The sequence below is a fragment of the Urocampus carinirostris genome, chromosome 8 (assembly GCF_059441175.1).
Source record: "Urocampus carinirostris isolate Australia breed hairy pipefish chromosome 8, RoL_Ucar_1.0, whole genome shotgun sequence".
Taxonomy (NCBI): domain Eukaryota; kingdom Metazoa; phylum Chordata; class Actinopteri; order Syngnathiformes; family Syngnathidae; genus Urocampus; species Urocampus carinirostris.
Window position 1 is genome coordinate 341,843 of NC_142356.1, and position 23,210 is coordinate 365,052.

At 37.1% G+C, this 23,210-nt stretch overlaps 1 protein-coding gene across 1 annotated transcript; it reads right to left on the reverse strand.

Annotated features, from left to right (window-relative positions):
• Positions 1-4,588: 4,588 nt before the first annotated feature.
• cxcl12b (chemokine (C-X-C motif) ligand 12b (stromal cell-derived factor 1)) lies at positions 4,589-22,634 on the reverse strand. The gene is made up of 4 exons (XM_088341209.1): positions 22,517-22,634; positions 18,083-18,200; positions 9,749-9,832; positions 4,589-6,558 (listed from the first exon to the last, which is right to left on the reverse strand). Exons 1-4 carry the CDS (start codon positions 22,584-22,586, stop codon positions 6,519-6,521), a joined length of 312 nt encoding a protein of 103 aa, XP_088197335.1. The 5' UTR covers positions 22,587-22,634; the 3' UTR covers positions 4,589-6,518.
• Positions 22,635-23,210: the final 576 nt, after the last annotated feature.

Consider the following 23,210-nt stretch of genomic DNA (forward strand, 5'->3'; position numbering starts at 1 on the left):
GATCCGCTTCTCTAACACTCGCCGGCTTTTCCCTTTTTCTTCTTTTTGTCATTTTTCAAAATAGGGATCGAGGCGAACATCTGCTATTTATTCGTCCGTGAACAAATAGAAGCGCCGAGAAATGTCCGACCCGATTCTGAACCGTTCTGGTCTTTGATCTCCTCTGAAATGATGCAATATAAATCATGTCGAATTTATACAGTAAATAATACATACGCGGTCGTATCAGAATTTTCTTTTCCAAATCATGACTTGTTGGGGTCAGCAAATACATATATAGATATGATATAAATCATATAACCATTGTTGGGCATGTTACGTTCAAGAAGTCATTAGTTATAGTTACTCGCTACTTTTTCCAAAAAGTAATTATTTCTGTTACTCTAAAAAAAAGTTCTTGTATGTCAAATGATTTGACATTTTCTAAGCAGTAGTCGAGTCAGTGGAATGAGAAGAATATACAGGTAGTGTGTCATAGAACCGTGTCCCATTTATTGCACTTCCCCAGCAACAGATTTATCCGACACTTCAAGTGCAACAAAAATAAACAGTAGAAAATATAATCAATCAGCATGTACATAAACACAGGAAAACAAATCTACGTAAACACACAAAAAAATGCACGTAAACTTGCAGAAAAACGTACGTTATGCAGAAAAACGTACGTTATGCACAAAAACGTACGTAAACACGCACAAAATATACGTAAATACACAGAAACGTACATAATAATGTATATATTTTAAAAAAAAATTAAAAACGTAGGTAAACACATGTACGTAAACACTTACAAAAACGAACGGAACGCACCACTTTTGACCATCAATAACTGTAACCGACCCCAAAAAAATAATTACTTCGATTACCTTGTCGCTGAAAAAAAATCACACCGTTACGTGACGACGTGATTTATAACAGCGTCATTCCTCACACCATACATAGCATACATAGGGGGAAATATTTGAGAAGTAAAATCAAATTAAAATGATTTACGGAAAGTGTGAAATAATGACTTCAACAAAAAGCTCTGCCTGTGATCTTCCATTTCCTCACTCACAGCGAAAATGAAAGACTAGAATCTCCGAGCGAGCTTCATGCATTCCCACCCTGATGGTTTTTTTTTCCAGCCATTTTCCCCCATTTTACTATGTTTCTTTCTTTTAACGCTTTTAGCTTCACAGTATAAAAGTCGAGTTGAAAATTAGGTGAGGAAAAAAAAGGTACTGAACATGAATTCCTATATTTCTTTTTGTTTGACTACATTTCTTTCTGTTGTTGTTTGCAACATCACAATGTTAAAATCCAGTTAAAGACCGGGCTTAACAAAAGTACTGCGTATTATTAATTATATTTTGTATTTCACTCCTTATTTGACTTTTCTTGTTTTCACTTTCATTCTGTAAAATTCAAGGTAAAAACTAGGGTGTCTTCTGTCCTTTTTCGCTATGTTTTTTTTTCTGTAAACGTTTGCAACGACACACTACAAAAGTCTGGTTTGAATTCAGGGCAACAAGAACCATCAATAAAAACAAAAATAAACTCAATTTGACTGTATTTTTGTTTTTCTTAATTGACGGTTTCACTCTAAAAATCAAGTTTGAAAAAATCAAGTAAATGTGATTGAATTATTCGAGTGATTATTTTACGACATATTTGACTTTATTCAAACTTTCAAAGTCTAAAAGAAATAAAGACATGATTCTATTCCTTATTTTAAAAGCTACTCTTTATTCGACTCTATCGTTTCCCCTCACTGCGTGCCGTTTCACACTGCAAGTGTCTGGTTAAAATGGATGCTAACAAAAAATTCAAAGATTGATTGCAATTTCATGATCATACTTCCTTATGTTATTCCATATTTTGCTCCATTTTTTTTCTCCGACTGCTCGCAAATTCACACTGCAAAAGTCGCGTTGAAATTGAGCGGGAGCCATAAATAATTCAAAAGATGTATTTTATATTTTAAAAGATGTTTTTTTACGCTATATTTTTTTCTCTCTCTGTTTGAAAATTGACACTGGAAAAACTCCAGTTTAGGCTTACTTCAATAAAATGTACTGCGATCTAATTCTTATATTTTTTTGTACAATTTTTTTGTGCCTTCATCTTTGCTACTTCCCATTGTAAAAATCCAGTTCAAATCAGGCTTATAAAAAAAATTCCTGGTATTTAATTGTTATATTTCACCAAATATTTTTCTTGATTTGACTTTATTTTTTTCCCTCAATGCACACTGCAAAAAACACAAATCCGTTTAGTCAGAAACATTTCAAATACAATCTACTGCTATTTGATCATTCTATATCTTATATTACTAAATATCGTTTCTTATTTTATTCCATTTTTTCCTCTTCGTCCTGGCAACTTCACACTCCACGTCTCCTTTTAAATGAGGACGGCTAAAATAAACGTGTACTGCGATTTAATTCGTATAGTTCTTGTGTTACGAGATATTTGAGGAATATTAGCCAAAAGTATGTGTCCGTTGGCCCCGGGTGTATAACTTTGCACCTCCCCGGGCGGCCATTTTGCGCTCCCCAACTTATGAAACACGTTGCAGGACTTCCCTTTCACCTTTTTGGAATTTTGCTTTCGTCGGTGAACTGCAAAACTATTCCGGCGTGATTCGGTTTTGTGGCGCGTAGAAAGGGTTTTCCGTCTTCTGGGTTACGGATGTCCACCTACGTTTGCAGTTTGCCATTTAAGTGCTTGAAACTCATAGTTGTCAAGATTTAAGATCTAGAGATTTCCCCCTTCCTGATGTCTCTTTTTCACATTTTTTTACTCACAAGGGTTTCAGATCATCCAAGCAGTTTTAGGAAAGACAAATCGCACACTTCAAATGTTGATTCCATTTACTGAAGCACAAAATATCAAAACCTATCTTGCCCTATGTCAAAAAGTCATTGTACCCTTATCCTAATATCAAGTTGAGTCTTTCACAAGGCTGTGGAGGAATTTTGGCCCACTCCTCTTTGCAAAACCGTTTCAAATCTGCCCTATTGGAGGCTTTTCTAGCAGGAACTGCCTGCTTAAGGTCATACCGCAGCATCTACTCTGACTTGGCCACTCCAGAACCTTCATGTTTGTTTTTTGAGCCAATCAGAGCTGGACTTGCTGCTGCGTGATCTATGAGCGCTTGAGTTTGAGGACACCGACGGATGGCCGGACGTTCTCCTTCAGGATCTTTATGATTCCTGTACTGGTCCTGAGGCATCAAAGCTGCCCCAGACCATCCCATTGCCACCACCATGCTTTACGGTCCGCGTCATGTTGTTTTTGTCAAATTTTGTGCACTTTTGACGCCAGATTTTTCATTTTGAACTCATCAGACCACAGAATGTTTCTTCAAAAGTCTTGAGGATAATCAAAATGCTTTTTGGCAAGTGTGAGCCAACTCTGTGTTCTTTTATGGACAGCAGTGGTTTTCGCTTGGGTATTCTTCTATGGATGCCATTTTGGGCCAGTGTCTTTCTTATAGTGGAGTGATAAACACTGACCCTAATTGAGGCCAGTGAGGCCTGCAGTTCCTTGGAGAGTTTTGAAGGTCTCTTTGTAACCTCCTGGTTGAGCCGTCATTGGAGTCCTCTTCGTTGGTCGACCGCTCCTGAGATGGTTTGCCACGATTCCCAGTGTTCTAATGGCTCTGACAGTGGTTCACTGGAGCCCTACAGCCTTGGAAATGGCTTTGAGATAGATTTCCTTGACTTTATGGGTTTATGTTCTATTCAATGTTTTTTTCTCACATTTCGAAATTTCGTAATAAAGCATTTGGCAGAATTTTTAATGCGTAAAATTAATATTTGATTCATTTATTTATTGTTGTGCATGTACTCCATAAGAGTTCTTTTTTTCTCGTTTCTTTCTCGTTCTTCCTTCTTTTAATTAATTGTAGTGTTTTATTGACTTGCATGGCCCATTTATATTTATTTGTTGAGTGTTCTAATCAAATGAAACGGGTAACTACTAATGAAAAGAAAATCATTCACTGTATTTATTTTTGGTGTAATATATTAATTATTGTAATGTATCAATGATGTCATACATGGTCATAGTGTACTGCGTTATTTATGGTTTTATCTATTTATTGCATCAATTAACTCTGGTCACAATGCTATGCACTTGCTCAAATGAGTTACATGTATTTATTTTTTGTTGTATTGTATATTTGTTATTCATTTAATTCATTTGGTGAATATTTACAACACTAACTGACAGAGTATTTATTTGTTTTCTTGCATTAATGAGTGTATTATTTACAATACCATTTACCGAATTGATTTACGGTATTATTTGTTCTACGACCTGAATTTATTGTATTTTTTACAGTATTTAGTGTTTATTGCATTCTATATTTAAAAAGAGGATACAAAATGTTTGCTTAGTTGAAAGTTTGCCAGAATGGCTTCATCGATCAGTTTTGGATTTTCTAAACAAAATCAAAGAAATGTAAACGGGCGTCAATCCGGATTCCGTCTCGTGTGTTAAGAATTCAATGTTTTTTTTCACGAAGAAACAATATAAAGTACATGTATCTCCCATGACGGGAAACAAAAAAAACAACAACCCTAAAACATCATGTGATTTTATTAAGAAGGATAGCCGTTCTCTTTGTTTACATACAAAACATCTTTTCGAATATCGTTAGTCCAAAAAAATGTCAACAGCAGATGAGGAAATCCTTTTGCATTTCAAAAACTGCAAAGCTGTATAAAAACATCCACAGTGACAAAGACGGAGTTCGGATTTGGTGAAGGACGATAATAACGTGAAGAAAGAGAGCGAGCGCTAAAGGGAAAACAAAAGCAAAAAAACGGGTTAATGCGAAGCACATGTGGAAAGTTGGCCGAATCTAAAGAGGTAAAAGCCTTTTCCAGTCACGACGACATCCTATTTACTCTCGTTGACAATTTGTCGGACGTTAAGAACACGTCGGGAGATAAATGATAGCTCGACTAAAAAAAACCATGGAAGGAAGCACTGAGTTAGGGTGGCTGCTGCTTAACGTGATTTTTTAAGTCATAAAAGTAGAATATCACATTTTTATTGATCATTTTATGTTTATTATTCATCTGTGGAAATCAGTGCTACACTTTTTTTGTTGATCAATAAAGGCTTGCAACAAAGGAGCACTTCCGAATGGTACTTGTAATGCCAGGGTTTTTCTATATCGATCATTAAATGTTTGCGACGAAGAAATACTTTGAACGATTGCAACAAAGGAGCGTTTTGTATTTGTAGACGGTACTCTTAACCCAAGGTTGTTCTATTTCGATGATTGACTGCTTGCAATGAAGAATGGCTTGGCATTCCTGGTCACTGCTTGTATGCAGGGGTATTCTATTCTGATTGTTAAATTTGAACTACTTTGTGTGGGTCTTAGGTTTGTACGGTCCTCCCCTGTTCTCCTTGCAGGCCGGAAATGAATTCCCGGTGTCGTCTTTCCTTATTGCGTTTGTTAAACTCTAAACTTAATGGTTGGTCTTTCGAGACCGATCTCAACTAACGACCTCATTTTTGTCATTTAAAGATTTGTATTGTCCTCCCCTGTTCTCTTTGCAAGCTTCAATCTACTTCCTGGTGTCTTCTGTCCTCATTTCAGGTGTCCGTCCCGCTATAAACTTAACAATTCTTCGAGCCAGATTTGAACCAGCGACCTAATCTGTTTCAAAATTCACTTTTTACGGTCCTCCGCTGTTCTCCTTGCAAGCTCAAAACCCATCCGTGACTTCTCTCCTTATTTTGTTAAACGAAACATTGAACATATATAAAAACAAACTAGCATTCAAATAGAATTCACATGACATCAAAATAAAATGTTCGACTGACCGTTTTTAACAATAAAGTGGCTCAGAAAATGGATAAAGTAGCACATAACAAGGACTACACAATGAAATTGTAGCTTTCAAATACTGCATTCATATTTTTTTACATCAATAAAAAAGTGTGACACTGACCATTTTTGGGATAATAACTAAAGAAACAAAATAAAACGCTATTAAATGGGTAATGTAGGGCACAAAACAGAAATAGTTTTTATGTAAAATCAATTTGTAACTTTCCTATATTGCATAACAAAAGCTTTGAAAAATATAAAAAGTATTATGCTATGATAAAACCTTCCCTTTATTTTGAGACTCCGTTTGAAAAATGTACGCACTCATACGTTTTCCCGTCGACTTCTTTGCATGGCGAAAGAGTGAAACAAAAGAAAAAAAAAAAGTCAACCCTCATCTCATAGGTCATGTTCAACTTGTTTCCTACAACACGTAATAAATATCTTTTCTTAGTGCGGACAAAACATACGTAGAGAAAAATGGGCTCCTATTTGGTGGACTTTCAATCTCACGGGCATTAATGGCACTCGCGCTTTGTTTTTTCGCAGAAAGCTCCCAGCACGTGCCGTGAGAGCGGTGCCAAGGAGTGGGCGTGGTTTATTCAGGAAGTGGAGGTACGTAGGTTGGACCTGAGGGGGGCGGGGGCGAGCTGGACCGGACCAGAACCGCACTAGGGACTTTTTAGTTCTTCTTGTGGTTGCGTCTTCGCGACTTCTTCACCCTGCAAAAACAAAAATCATTCATAAAGAACGGATGATAAACGATCGAAATGACTTTAATATCAAATGAAGAAGAAAAAAATGAAAGAGAGAAAAAAAAAGGGAAAGAGAAAGAATCAAGGTAAACAAAAAACTAACAAAGAAAAAATAAATGAAAAGAGAGAAAAAAAGGAGCAAACAACAAAAAAATTAAATAGAAAATAAGAAAACAGCAAATTAAAAGAAAAGAAAAAGGAAGATGAAAAGAAGAAACGAAAAAAGGAAAAAGGGGGAAATGCGAGAAAAAATGAAAGAGAAAATAAAGAGAAAGCAGCGGGTAAAAAGTAAAGAAAAAGAAAATTGAAAATTAAGATGAAAAGAAGAAACAAAATAAAAAAAATAAAAAGGGGGGAAAAGGGAAAAAAGAGAATAATTGCAATCAATGAAAAAGAAAATAAGAAAAAAACAGCAAAAAAATGAAAATGATAAAAGGGGGAAAATGCAAAAAGAAATTAGAAATAAAAATCTGAAAAAGAAAAGAAAGTAGAATATAAAGACAAGGAAAATTAAGAAAGAATTAAGGAAAAGATAAAGGGAACCAAGGAGAGTAAAGTGTGAGAAAAAAGAGAAAAACCTGAAATCTTGAAAATGAAATGTTGTCTTTATTTCCAAAAACCAAATCGGTTCTTTGTCGCAACCGCAATCAAACCCCCTTTTATTTTGCTATTTTTCATGTTTGGATCTTATTTCTGTCTTTGATTGACACGCTTTCCCATTTCTCTATGTCTTGTTCTTCTTCATCACGCTAATCACATTCCATAATTAGTGAGTCCATTTTCTGTCATTACGGTAACCCACAAATGAGGAATGACGTATTTGTTTATGACACAAATTCATATACTGTATTCACTTTGGGATCACGTATTTGTGACGGAAAATGAATTTATTCACTGTATTTATTTATATTCTTACATCATCATTTAGCATACTTATTAATTCAGTAAACGATTTCCTTTATTTGGGGAGTTTGCTGCATTATTTATTTATGCTTTTATTTATTTGATTAATTACTTTGTTTTTATAGTGTGATTGACTAGGAAAATGGAATTCAATGATGGAGTGTTTTTTAAAGAAAATAGTAATAAATAATAATTCATGGTGCTTCTCTGTATAGAAAAAAACAGAAATTTCCTTTTACATCGTGCCAAATAGGTTTGAATTGATTGTGTGCCCTAATTAACATTTGAAGAGTTTGTATAGCCTTGGGTTGGTTTGATCACCTGAAACCTTTGTGAGGGATAAATACGCCCAAAAACTCAGACACTGTATTACTGTACTATAAGTATTATTTCTCATGTTTCTTTTTTTTTTACGCGAGAAGAAAAAAACACGTCCCTTTTATGGAAGCCCCACGCATGAAACATTTCCCCGATTCGATCGCTCCCGTTTCGTGTCGGAGTCGAGCCGTCACGGCTGAAAAAACCTAGCCGTCATCCGATCCGCCCCGGCGAGCAGGTGGACATATTGAAAAACCAAAACACACCAAAAAAAACCCCGAATTCACGTGAAGTGAACTCGTCCAAATAAATCCAGTCCATGCGTTGCACAACATTATCCTTTCTCACGGCGGGAAATGTTTGCTTTTCGCGGCGTGTGGCGCTCAACGTGGCCGTATTCACGCGGGCGCGGGAAATATGAAGCTTTAGCCTTTCCGAGCTAATGCTGTTTTACATTCTTTATTTTTTTTCTTTCGCAAAAATGATTTATTCATGAGAGAAACGAAAGCGGAAGTCCAAATATGGGCATACATTATCCGCCATTTTCAATCAAGCCCAAGCCCTGCTCTTTCTTTATCATATCATTACATTATATCTATCTCTGTATATATATATATATATATGTAGATCGATACTAAAACAAAGAAAACTGCAGGAAAAAGAAATGAGAAAAAGACAGTGTCATTGAATAAATGAATAAAGAGAACATAAGGATAATAAAAAAGAAAACAATAGGCAAAAGGAAATAAGGACTGAGAAGAAAACAGCAAGAAAAGGGAAAAGAGCTGCCCAACTTACTTAGGACGCAGATAGGTTCTGGGTGATCATTCGTTAGTTGAATTTGTTTGTAAGTTGCTTCCGTGCGATATTTTGTATGTTTAAGGCTTGTGTAAGTAACCTGTATTGTTTTGTCCTAAAAAAAATACACTTCATCAAATAATATGCTCTATGAAGATAAATAAAGTTGAGTTTAACTTACTTTTGGAAGATAAGCTTCAAAAGGTCCTCCTCAGTGTTAAAGAGTGGCCGAAAAAAACGATCGAATCGTGTTCTCAACCGCATCAAGCTTTCTTATTCCACTTTCATTTCAAAACAAAAGGCTCGCCTCTTTACACCAATCATATTGAATGGATGCACGAGATATTAAACAATAATTAAGTTCTTAGCACGCTGGAGATACAGTATAGAATGTTTATACAAGAACTAGGAAAAGGAAGCCGGATTTCTTCTTGCTGGGTGATCTCTCACAGCGCCACCCGCCGGTAGTGGCGGAAAGAGGCACTACAGTACTGTCTTCTACTCGGAAAAAGGTGCACACGATACAAAATGTCTGGATATTTTTCGACATCCCGAAAAAAATGTTGGTATCTGCCGTTTTTTGTAAGTGGAACGGTCGTAATTAGGGAAGCTGTCGGTACACACGTTCGATATATGCATGTATGAAAAGAGATGTCCAAACCTCGGCCCCTGTGCCAAATTGTAAACCCCGATGCAACCCCCAGGGGACTCCAAATCGTGGCCCCCCCCCTGGAGTAGAACATAGAACGAGGTCCAGTCTGCAAATGATCAGGTCATAGAGGGGCCCCGAATCTCCTTTAGGGCCCCATGAAGGTGCTGGCCCTACTGTACCGAAAAGGGCCCCCGGCGCTAACGCTAACGGAAGATAAAAGGTAGCGCCCGGTCATAAAACATTAGCCGTGGGGTCGATTTCACCGGTCCGGTTAAAAGGCGACTCTCAATTATTCAACGCTTTTACAAGCGTTAACACGATGATCGTGCGATTCGCGTCGCCGTCCAGACAGGAAGTTATGAGAAAGGAAGAGGATTTTAGCGCTCGATCAAATCGGTCCGCCCTCATATAAACCAGGGTCTTTTGTTTATACGGGGCGGCCCTTTACACGGGGAAGGTCGGTCCGGTTTTTTTTTTTTTCCTCACTTGTTAATAGCGCTCTTCAGGTACTGCTGCAGCCATTTTGTTTCCGGGTTGATGCAAACTTCTCGGTTGCTTTTCAGTTTGGCGCTGTGGAAAGAAAAAACAAAAAGACATGATGGTATTTCTTTGAAACTCGTGAATTGAAAAGAACGAATGTATTGTATTTCTGATATGTTTCCATGACAACGATTCAGTGAATTCACCTTATTTATGGTATTTTGTGTCCATGACACAAATGGAATGATTTCATTTCTCGTATTTACGGTATTGCGTGTTTCTTGATGACACTCATTTCATGAATTTACGGTATTTGCGGTTCTACATTTTTATGATGCTCGTTTTCCGTGTTGACTTTTAAAAAAATCATAAATGTATTTATGCTCATTTACATTTTCAACACAAATGGAATGAATTCATTAAGTGTGCTTGCAGTACTGCATGTTCCTTTATGACACTAAATCAATTCATTTACTGTATTCTAGTTTTTTTTACGACACTCATTTACCGTGTTTACTTTAAAAATGGGAATTCATTTATTTATGGTATTTTATTTTCATGACACAAATTGAATGAATTGATTGTATTTTTTATGACATGTATTTAATGAATCAGCCTTATTTATGGTATTTTATATTGAGGACACAGTTTAAATGAATTCATTTATTGCATGTTTCTTTATAACACTAAAGTGATAAATTGACAGTATTTTTAAATATACATTTTCATGACACTCGTTTACTTTGTTCACTTTTAAAAAATATATTTATGCTCATTTATATTTTTGACACAAAATTGAATGAATGAAATGATTGTATTTACAGTATTCCGTGTTCCTTTATGACTCTAAATGAATCGATTTACTGTATTTTAGTGTTTTGTTTTTTTTTGAAACTCATTTAACAGTTTTCCCTTTTAAAAAAAGTAATTCGTTTATTTACGGTCATTTATATTAGGTGTGGATATTTTATTTTATGCTTTTTGTATCACTCCATATTTGTTTTGGGACATTTGCTTCGAAAGGAGAATATGCTTTGAAAGCGGCGCCGGGCTTATTTTCCATTTTTGATGACACTTTTGAATCTCCTTTGATTTCCTTGTGCAGCCTTTTGTATCTTAATCCCCTCCAAAAATGTTGCGTTTAATTGTTCTTCTTTTTTTTACACGGTCCACTTCTTTTGACGATACGATCCTATTTTGATATCGTCGCTGTCGATTTAAACAGACTTCTTTCCATTTTGGGGTTTTTTCTTTCATTTGTTTTATGCATTTTTCAACTTTTTTCATTGTTAACATCGATGCAAACATTTGAAAAATAAGATGAGTCTTTGATCAATAGCAGTAGTATTGTATCCCGTGTTATTGTATTCTTATTAATAATATATGAAAAGAAAATGCAACTCTTACCCCACAGAAAGAAAATTGCGCTTGTTAAAAGATTTTAACTAAAAATTAAAAAATGATTCACAATTTTAGCTTTTTGCTGTCATTAAAAAATAAATGTTCGTAAATAAAACGAGAAAAATGATCTAATTTGAAGATTTGAGCTTTGTATAAATTCTCATCAAAAATAAAATGCACTCAATTTGAAGACTTTTACTTTTTAGGGAGCTTAAAAAAAGGAATCAAATGGTGGCATTTGAAGATTTTCGGTTTTCTCATGAAATCAATATCTGATGGCTAACGGTGGAAAATGTTACTAATAATAGGTGTCCTATAGTCTATAATAATTCCTAAAACGACAAACTAAATCTGAAAAATAATAATTAAAATGATGCAGATTGCCGAAATTGTGCTCATGCTAAGTATTTTGTTCGTATTGAAAATTATTTTTAAAATAAAGAAATATAGAAACAAAAAACGAATTACTATTGAACATGTAATCACTTTATAATATATTTGACTTACTGAGGACCTAAAATATATCATGTTTTTATGATTAAAAAAAATAATAAAATGCTAGCACAAGTATTTATTAAGGGAAATAATCATTTCTAAATAATAATCGTATTACGGCGGGTCATCTCGAGTGTTTATTTTCATTTAAAAAAAAGAATACCATATTAGAGTTCTTTTTTACTTGAGAAATATTTTGAATATTATTCAATTTAAAAAAAACAAGAAAAATGTACCACAGTCTTGTTCCACGGACGGGCTGAGGAGATCATTTCTTCCTCATGCCATGAGGCTCTTTAACTTCACCCGGGGAATCTATCTATCCATCTATCTGTCTATCAGTCTATCTATCTATCTATCTATCTATCTAAAATTCTAAAAATCTATCTATCTATCTAGCTATCATTTAAAAGAGTAAAAATCCGATGGCATAAATCAGTGTTATCGTTACTTCTTAGAACCATGCTAAGCGCTAATGCTAACCGCTTTCTATTATGTTTTATGAACGAGGTCTTAGACGTAAAACGGACGGACGAGTGCACAAAATATTTCCCCGAAAGAGACTTTTCTTTGACGGTGTTTTTCACACGAAGCCGCTTCTTTTATCGATTCCACTCTTTTCTGGAGTTGACGTTCGAGTTTTATCGTCATTGTTTCCAGCCATAAAAAGATTTTAAAAGCTTCTTTGGCCCGAACGGGAAAGGGCCCGATCCAGTCACGGACGCGAATTGGCATTCTTCTCCTTTACGAGCCCGCCGCGCCGTCGTAAATATCCTATAGCCGGGTGCTAAAAGCTAACGCTAATGACCTACTGCTGTGTCAACACGCAAAGGATCATGTGTTGAGCGTATCGTTACCTTGTAAATCCCCACGCTATTATTTCACAATCTGTAAAACTGCCCATGAAAAAAAAAGGGGAACATCGTAAGGAAATATTTAACGAAAGACGATTATTAGAAGAAGAAGAACTGCGGGAGACAAACACTCCAAATTCCCAAACGGAGTGAAAACCAAAGATCTTCATGAAATGATATGATTTCTTGTTTATTTGTATTTTCAGCTGAAGAATTATTTTGGGGTGCGGAATTTGAAATCCCGTAACCAATCGCGACTTCAGGCCAGGAGAGGGAGGCGGAGTAACACAAGATTATGCAAACCTTGTAAACGTCATTTCTTAAACTCTTCTTTTCTATCTCTTTGGGGGTTTGTTCTGCCCCAAACTGGCCTAATAAAAGTCAGATAAAAGCTCAGTGTTTTTTAAATAACAAAAAGAATGAATAACAAATATTGATGACATTTTATATACATTTTCAGTCTTTCTTTTAACATATTGCAAGATTAAAATAAAGAATTGTAATCAAGACTAAATTCGATTCAGTTTAGAATTGAAGTGAGATGAATCTAGATTATAAACCATAATCTATGTTTAGCACTAATATCATTCGAAATTATCTTTCCGTTACATGAAAAGAAATCGACTTTCTAGAGCAAGTTTGATGAAGGCGTGTTCCTTTTTTTAAATTTTAAATGGAATCTTTTAATCCGTGCTCAGCACTAGTTTTAGTTTTATTGACTTGCCTTTCATAACAAAAAACCCCAGCAAGTCTTACGCAACATTTCATCGAAATGAATGACCGAATTTCCATGATATGAACATAAATCTAGTATTATTTCTATTCACCTGCTGTTACAGCAAAATCATTGGATAGCGAGTCTCACAGAGAATTGTTTTGAAAGAGCTTTCTAAATAATCTAGATTTAAATCCAAAGTATAGCATTATCCATCAAAGACGCTTGTTATGTTTAAAAAGAAGGCAATTTGTGGAATCTGCACAAAACACGTGGGCACCTCCTGTTTTGTGTCCTTTTGAGGTGAGCGCGACTTCCATTCCACCGGAAGATGAGCGGATGCTAATTAGCCTCGTTTTCCCCAGCAAATTTCTCGGCCTTCAAAGGAAAACGGAAAAGCGCCGTTTCGGAGCTCGCTTTGTATTTGAAATCGACATCCTTGACAAAGACGACATTTGAGAATTGTTTTTTATCTCGCTGATGTTCTGGCATAGCAGCAAAAGTTCAACAGCCAGCTCATATTTAATCACAGAATGATCATTCAGATGTTTGCTGTTTTTGTCTTTTGCAATCTTCCGAACGTTTTTGGACGCGCTAACACAAAACTCGCTTTTAAAAGTCCTGAAACAGTGGGAGGATTTATTTGTATTTTTTTGAACTTTCCAAAGAACCAAGCGCAATTGCGCCTCCGCTACACTGGGGAGCAGCGGCGCTCTCATTTGCAATTTGTATATTTTTTCTATTTACATATATGAACCCAATATTGTCCCCCTGTGAGTTTAAGATGTGATTTGAAGGTTCTGTTGGTATTAAACAAAATGATGCATGGGCTTGCCCCCCCTCATATCTTTCAGATTGTATTCCCCCCACTCGGAGCCTTCTCAGAAAATCTTGGTCTACAAGAGCCAAGAAGAAATCTGCAGGTTCGAGAGCGTTCTCCCGGAAGGGGGAGGACCTCACGTGCGGGCTTTTCTCGAGGTATCTTCGTTTCTTCATGCTGAGGTTTTTGAGTTTTTCCTTGCCTCCGTGTCTGTTTTAGATCAGGGGATGCTGTCATAATAGTGTGTGGTTTTTGCGGCCCTTTGAGACTGCTTGCGATTAAGGGCCGAACAAATAAACGGGACTTGTCTTGACTATTGCTGGATCATCTGGCCGTCTTTGAACAAACGTGGTCTGGCCTTCTATAATCCTCCCCGAAGAGCATTTGTGTTGACTTTCTCCCCTTTCTTCCTCTCCTTTCATTAACCCCTTCCGATGGGGGGAGGTCTCGCTTCCTGTTTTTGATGCCCCCCCCCTTTACCGTATTGCCCATCCAACCCCCTGTTTGTGCGTCCGTCGCTCTGGTCTTCGGACTCAGAACTGTTTTAAAAGTATCGGGCGGCGGCAGGTCGTAAGGACCCCGCAGTCGGGTTGGAATGTCGTAGGGGAGGGTCTCGAGCGGGGCCGGTGGGGTATCGCGTTACGTCACGGGGTTCAAACCGGGATCCTTCGCTCCTTTCTCGCCTCGGGCCACTTTTGGACTTTTCTCGGTCGGACCGCGACCTTCCTGTTATCCTTTGGCACCCGCCCAGATCCACCCGGGCGGCGCCCCCTCCTCATTTGGCAGCCAAGCTCCTGCCACCTGATTCTCTATTGAAAAGCCATGAATGAGGATTTTTCGGGTCAGGTGTTCCACACCGGTGACATTATGCTCGCTTTCTCGTGCAGGACATTCCAAGAAAAGCGCCAAAATACATCACGGCAAAGGACAAAAGTCAACGATGACTCTGACGTTGATTGATTGCAAAAAAAAAATCAAGAAAGGTGCTTCGGGGAAATCCAAAATGAGGGACCTTCTACTCATTTTTAAAGGTCTTAAGAGTCTGGGGCCATCTCTTCTGTCTGATTTGCTTATGATAGTGTTCCTCGTGTTCCTGGAGGTCCTCTTGCAGGGGTTTGTCAACTCTTCCCTAGGATGAGGACCAAAAGTGACCGATGGTGAAGCAGCATTCAGCCCATTTGGTCCTCACCAGGTCCAAGGAGACCCTCGATATCGTTAAGAGGAGGTTGAAGACCCACTTTTTTAATATGGCTTTGAGCGGAAATCTTTTGCCTGAAAACTGCCTCACCAATACATTGGATTACTAGTAGCAATCGTTGTTGTAGTAGTCAATTATTGTTATAAGTAGTAGTTGTAAATTATTAATAGTAAAATAACTAAATAAATGAATAATAGGATGAATAAAGTATCTATCCATTTATTTATCTATCTAGACATACTTCTAGACATACATCTAGATATCTAGACCTCTATCTAAAAGTAGAATAGAAGTAGTATTAGAAGTAAATTATTAGTATTAGTAGGAATCATGAATTCTTATTATTTGTAGTTGTAATGTAGTGAATTAGTAAACATCATTTTTGCTTTTTCACAAGTCCGATGTCTTCTCGCGTCCCGTCTCTTAAAGGGACAGTGTGTTATATAGCACCTTCTAGTAGTGATGAAAAATGTTAAAGAAAGGGCATTTTGATATGAGTAATGAGCAAACGTACATGCGCCATTATAAATGTGCATTTTTTTTTAAATGGAAAAATGTAGATTTAGTTGTATTTTCAATGCATAATTGTCATGATTTCTGTGTTTCCTCATGTGTTAGAATCACTGGTAGAGTTAGGTTCAATGGCGGAAAATCCCTCCGGTCCCTTTCCTCACATGGTGAGTCTGTGCCTTGCCTTGATCACGTTTGATTTCTGTGACTATTTCTTTTGTTTTTATTGCATTTTAACCCTCGTGCGCGTCTGTGTATTTGGTGTTTCGGCTTGTTGGGTGGGAAAAAATGAGGGGAGTTTTTGTCTTGTTCGAAAACTGCTTTACAAATGAATTGATGTAGGAATCAAAAGGGTGAATATACTTATTATAATTATTATTAGTTACAATCACAAGCATAATGGCCCGGCGTTGTCTGGTTCCTGTTTTGTTGAAACATGTGCTTTATCCATAATTGCACCATGAAGCTGTGGATTCCGATAAAAGATTGGATTGGGCTGCTTGGAGTGGTCAGGGAGATGCAGTACCAGATTTGGCTGCTCGAGGTTGTGAGAGACCCTACCAAAGCAGCCGATGCTTATGGATTTTGTTGGTATTTCTTTGGGGTGCCTTGACGAATCTAGCTCAAGGAACTCGCAGGAGCCTAGAGTACAACTTTGTATATTTTCAGGAATATTGGCTCAGCCATTCCCTACAACCCTAGTGACGATCAGCGGCACAGAAAATAGATGGAAGGATGGATGGTTCCATTTCAGAGCCTAGAAGTCACATACAAACACACATACACTATTTAGTTTTGTCGTATTTCTAGAGTAGTATTTTATGGGAGACACACAAAGGGAAATGGGGCAAAGCTGGCCCCAAAAGCAGCTTTTTTTTGTTAGTAATACTTTATTTATTGCATATATTGTCCTTTTTTTTACTACTTTTGTTTGGCGGGCCGGATTTAAAAGCCTGCCGGTCCGTTTGTGGCCTGCGGGCCGCAGTTTGCCCACCTCTGCCCTAACGTGACGATGAGTCATCGTTCTACGCTGGGGGTGGTTGTAGCTTGGAATTAAAGTTTTTATTTTTTTAGAATTCACTCAAAAAATGAAAGACACATTTAGGCCTAGCATAACTCGTAATTTACGGCTAACGTATGGCAATTCATCAGAGGAAAGACGTTTTGACGTCGGCGCATGAGAAAGAAATCAGAAATGAGGAAAAAAAAAGACTTGTTTTGTTGACTCCGTTGCTTAGCTGCTTTTACCCGGAACCGATAAACACCTTCGATCGATTTAAAGGCCCAGTGTGTAAAATACAGCAACCCTGAGTAGATGGAAAAATACTACTGTACTGTATATTCATTGAAATATAACACTGTTGCTTCAAATAATAAGCAGAAAAAACACACGTTTGGTCTTGTAAACATGATTTTAGGTTGAGAACTTTGTAAAGGTATGACACAACTTAAAGACGCGAACCATTTACCACTGTTTCCTTCTCACGCCACTCTTGTTAACTACTTGGCTCCAAAGTATGGTTTGCTGCTATCTGTATCACTATTGTGAGCTGCTAATGCTTCGGCCTTCAGTCTCACTTGTTTCAACCGAGTACCCCGATTAAGGCATGTTTCTCATTTCCATCGTTTCCTTCTTTAGCCACTCACTTTAGTTATTTTGCTGCATCGTATGGTTTGCTGCTCGCTGTATCGCTATTGTTAGCTGCTAATGCTAATTCTTCTGCCCAGCGTCACTTGCTTCAGCTGAGTGCCCTGATTCAGGCATGTCTCATGTCAACTGTTTGCTTCTTTATCCACTCATGTTAGCCATTTGGCTGCAGGGTAGGGTTTGACGCTCGCTGCTAACCACTATTATATTGATAGCTGCTGCGGCTTTGTCCTTACATGTCACTTGCCTTAAGCTTAGTAACCATGGTTCAAGCATAGTCCCCTTTTTTCACCGTTTCCTTATCCGGCCACTCATGTTCACCGCTCGGCTTTAGGCTTTGGCCTGTTGCCAGCCTGTATTGTTATTATTATTGTTAGCCGCCGTCACTCGCTTTTAACGGCTTAGTACTGATATTCGTGGGTCGTTCACTTTCTTCACAGTTTCCTTCTCCGGCCACTAACGCTATGGCTCACTGCTCATGGTGTCATCTGCCGAGTAAATCTTTTGCAGGGTTGCAATCTTTGACTTCGCTTCTCCCGCTAAAAAGCTAAAAGACCGGCTGTGACCGACTCCAGCTACTGGCTCTATTCAGCCGCTCCGATCAAGAAACCAGAGAATCAGACTTCAGAGTTTGTAGCTCTGTTCTGACCTCTATCGGCGAACGCTTCCACACTGTCCCTTTAAACGTCAAGTACTCACATGACTTGGAAGGGGCAGTTGGGCGTGTGGAGGAACTTGAGCTCTTTGATGGATCTCTGAGGAACCGTGTTGAGCGTGGAACGACACCAACATCTCTCCACCAGGCTGATGGGCTTCCCTAAAACATTGGAAATGACGTGTCACAAAGAAATAAGACCATGAAAAGGACAATCTTTTTTATTTTGGGAGGGAGGTATCAAAATCATATTTATTATCATTTATCACAAAATGAGGGTTTCACTGCAGTTGACAAGGATACAGTATCAAAAAGATAATAGATTTTAAAAAAAAAATAAAGTAGTTAGCTGTCATTGAAGTATTCACCTCTAAAATGAAAATTCTACACAACTGGGGACACTGCACTTAAAAGCAGGATAATGCCCTTCGAACAAATTCAAACTGTGTTTCTAGTATTTCCCAGAAAATATCGAAAATCCCGGTCGTCGGGTGAGAACCGTATCTCGTTTTTTTTCAGGGCATTTTTGAAACCTTTACGATGTCAAAAACAAATATTGACAAAGGACAATAAAGGGATGTTTTTTTCGACATTGCCGGCAACCGTAATCGTATTTTTCCTATTTCTAAACATGATCATGTCGCGCTCAGTTCCTGAAAATAAAAGTCTAAATAATAATGAGATTGAATCTCTTGAAAAGGTTCTTGGCCATGTAGCCCCAAAACGAAATCTCCATTTTATCCATCACAATTTCTTGTCAAATTTACATTCACAATAAAACCTTCAGCTTACATTTAGAAATGTAGAAAACTACAAATATAGTACCTAAAATGAGCAAAATCATTTCAAATGTGTCATTTTTGACCATTTTTGCATTTTTTATTTATTTCATATATTTTGGATTAAAAAAAACAACACGATTAGATTTTTGAAATATAAGGGCAATTCTATATCAACAAAATGTGTGTGTGTTTTACCAAATGCATGATATATGATATTACTATATTGTCATGATTACCGATGCGAGGCACCTGTGCCCGCTCCTTTGGCGCCAACTGCCTCAGACTCCGATTGGCTCCCTGTCACTGTTTAAACCCACTCCTTTCTGTCACCTGTGGTCAGTCCGTCTGCGAACCTCAGTTTACTCTAGGAAAGCTTTTTCGACCCTGACTCACTCCTGTTTTTGCTCCTGTCTGTCCCCCGGCTTCGACCCGTTTTTGATCCTGACCACGTCTACTCTCCTCTCCTGGCTTTCGACTCGTTTCCGACCCCGACCACGTTTTTTTGCTCTCCTGTCCCGGCGACTGACCCGTTTTTTTCCGTTCCCGTTCAGAGCGACCTGCTTCCCGCGTCCACCGGGTCGTGAGTACAACCCTTTCCTTTCTTCCCAATAAAACTGAGGGAAACGTAACGCAAGTTTTCTCCATTCTGGTCCTGACAAAAACGAAAAAATGTAATACCTAAAATTGGCAAAATCCTTTTTTTTTTTTAAATATTTTGGGTTAAAAAAACACAATTTCATTTTTTGAAAGGGTTAAATATAAGGTCAATTCTACATCAACGAAATGTGTGTGTTTTTTCCAAAATGCATGATATATTGTATTACTATTTATGTATTTCATTTTCTTGAATTGAATTTTTGACATTTTTCATTTTGATTTTCAGGATTTCCATTTTTATGAACGTTATGAACGAAAGGAGTGCTATAAAAAGGAGCTCACTTTTTCATTTTGAGTTTTTTGGAATCACGAAGACGAAATTTCCTACGTGAACAATACTCTCCATTTCACGATTTGGCAAACTGGGGCCATGTTCTCATAAAATGACAAATTCATTTGATTCCTTTGATTTATGAGCCAGCCCTAACATCAAGTGCCATTAAGTTTATGACCCCCCTGATTCCCCCTTCCCTGTGTTAATCTGACGTTTAATCCACGATATCATCTTTGTAAAGCAAGATTTTTCTGGTCATTAAAAAGAGATTAGTCTCTTTCTTTTTTTTGTCAGCGCACGAAACGCCATTTTTTTTTTCCTCTCTTTTTTTTGGGGGGGGGGTCACTCTTCATCCTGCGCAATTTGTGCTTTGGAACATTTAAAGCACCGTCGGCATCTGCCCGGCACATTCTTCAAATGATTGCAAATGGCCGCCGCACAGATGCTCGCCGATAAGGACAAACTTCAAAGTAAGAGGCCGAACTCGCTGATTGGATCCTTAAGAAACGCCTTTCAAAATAAAACGCAACCGTGACGACATTCTTTACCCCGTTGGCACAAAAAAATGGCTCGTATTTAGTGCGTTTATTATTTTTGCTGAATGTAAGAAAACGTGCAGCACGGCGATGCCGTGGTTAGCGCGCGTGCGGCACAGATCTGAGGTCATGAGATCGAACCTTCCTGTGTGGAGTTTGCATGTTCTCCCCGTGCTTACGTGGGTTTCCTCCCACCTTCCGAAACCATGCATGTCAGGGTAATTGGCCGGTCCAAATTGTGTGTGAATGTGTCCCCTGCCCACTGCCCGAGGATAGCTGGGATGGGCTCCGGCAACCCCGCGACCCTACTGAGGATAAGCGCTGCAGATCATGGATGGATGGATGGAAAAGTATATACATAAATGAAGCACACGTCAATTGTTTGGCACTTTCTGTTTTTTCCTACTCATTTCAAGAATTATCGACTGTCTCGTAAGAAATGTACTCTTACTTCAAGGTTGAATTTGATTGTATTGAAGACTCAGGAAAAATATCTTAAATGGCCATAGGGGAATTTTTATAATATATAGGGTGAGAATCCGTGCCGAAACCTCAATTGTAATTGTGAAGGAGTCTGGTCCCGACGATTGTCATGGAAAGGGATGGCGCGGGAGCCTCCTTGACCCTCGTTCAAATCTCATTAAAAGCGGGGAGGGGGCCACACCTCAAAAACAACAAGCTTGACTTAAAGGCTCAGCGGCCTCACACCGAGTCATAAATCTTCGATCGCCGATGCTTTTGTTTCTTGCGGGACGCACCGAAAGTCCTAGCTACGTTTTTAAATCCTCGATACTTTTCATTGAAATAAACAATCGTGTATCGCAAGGGACGCCAGCCATCATAAATGGTTTCATTTCAGGAGACACAAGAAGTCCTAAATCTTCATTCATCTGGTCTCCCGCGTGCCTGCAAATACCCTCTATTTTCTTTTCGATATATAGAGTTGTTTTTCACTTCGATGGATATGCTTTTGTGTGAAAAACAGAATTCTGATGGCAAATTTTTGTATAATTTAGAAGTATTTGCTTTTTGTTTTTTTTTTGTGTAAAAATATTTCTCAAATTACAGTAGACTGTAAAATACTAGAAAAAAAAAACTTGAAAATGAGAAATAACCGTCCACCATCGGAAAGACGATTTACTTACTTTATTAAATTTTCTACCTGCTTTTTGAAACTAGACCTTTTATACTGTAATTCCTTTTCATGAGTGATAAAATAATGAAACATATATAACAGAAAACAGTAAAGTAATAAAGTAATACAAAATATGATCTATATATATATATATATATATATAAAATACAAATACTGCAATAAAACCAAAATCATTTAAAAATCTACTTCATAATACTAATAATAAAACTATTTTAAAAAAGTAATACAAATAAATGATAAAAGTATAATTACACATACTCATAAAATAAAACTTTATACAAATAATAGGAAAAAAAGTAACAAAAACTAGAGATTAAAAAAATCTGTATTGAATTTGAAAATTTAAATCAAATACTACAAATACAAACAAATAAACAAAAATTTCAAAATACAAATAATAAAACTATTAAAAAAGTCATACAAAAAACTAACAAAAAGTATAATTAAACACACTCATAAAATAAAACTATACAAATAATAAAATAAAATAAAAAATAAAGAAAAGAATTAATAAAAACTAGAGATTAAAAAAATCTGTATTGAAACTGAAAATTTAAATAAAACACTACAAATACAAACAAATAAACAAAAATTTCAAAATACAAATAATAAAACTATTAAAAAAAGTAATACAAAAAACTTGAAATAATAAAAGTATAATTAAACACACTCATAAAATAAAACTTTATTCAAATAAAAAAATAAATAAAAAATAAAGAATAAAATTAAAAAAAAAAATAGAGATTAAAAAAATCTGTATTAAAACTGAAAATGGAAATAAAATATTACAAATACAAAAAAACAAAAGAAATGCAAGAAAAGGTGAAACAAAAATGGACTTCATCTCAATCACACTTCAAAGTAAGAACATAATTAGAATCAAATAGGTTAGAAAGGACAAAAATTGGAAATAGAAATAACAAAACTATAAAAAGAAATAAGAAAATACAAAAGAAATACGTATACACATAAGAAGAAGAAGAAGAAGTGAAAAAGAAATGCAATTCAAACAAATAAGAAAAGAAAGACTTTGATTATCCCCCAACGGAAAGATGTCGAGGAGTGCGACTCACCGTGGGCGGGGGGCACTCGCCCCAAGACGGCGAGCAAAAGAAGCAGGAGGGGCAAAACTTTCACTTCCATTTCGCTCCGAACCCGCCAAGCTTTCTCCGCGGAATGCTGTCCGGAGCTCCCGTCCGAAGGGAAAGAGAGGAGGGGGAGACGCTTTCTCACAAGTAGGAGGGACTTAGGGGGGCTCCGGGGGGCATCCCGGGCCCGGGAGTCATTTCGGGAGAATTTGGGCCAAAACCAACTCCATCCTTTTTAGCGTTTCTGTTTTTTTTCCCCTATCCACCCCCAAAAAATGGAAATTTGACATCTATTGCCCTTCATGGTGCTCATCTGTGCTTGCTGGAGAGTTGTTATCCCCCCGCCAAAATAAGAAAAAGAAATACAATCTTATATTACATTTTACTCTTTCTTCATTTTTTTTTGTCAAGTAAACCAAGGAAAATAGGACTTGACATTTGGAAAATGGCATTTTAAGTTTTATAATTACTTTTTTTGAAACCTTTTTTATTCCCAACAAAAATAAAAGAATCAAAATAAGAATAAACAAAGATCATCACCGTGCTTTACCGTCGGCATCGTGTTCTTTTGAGGGGCTGCACACCTTCCAAAAAGTTGCTTTTTGGACTCATTGTCACAAACCAGGAACGGAGACGGGACCCGATAGCGTTCCTTTTACTCAGTTTTATTGATAAAGAG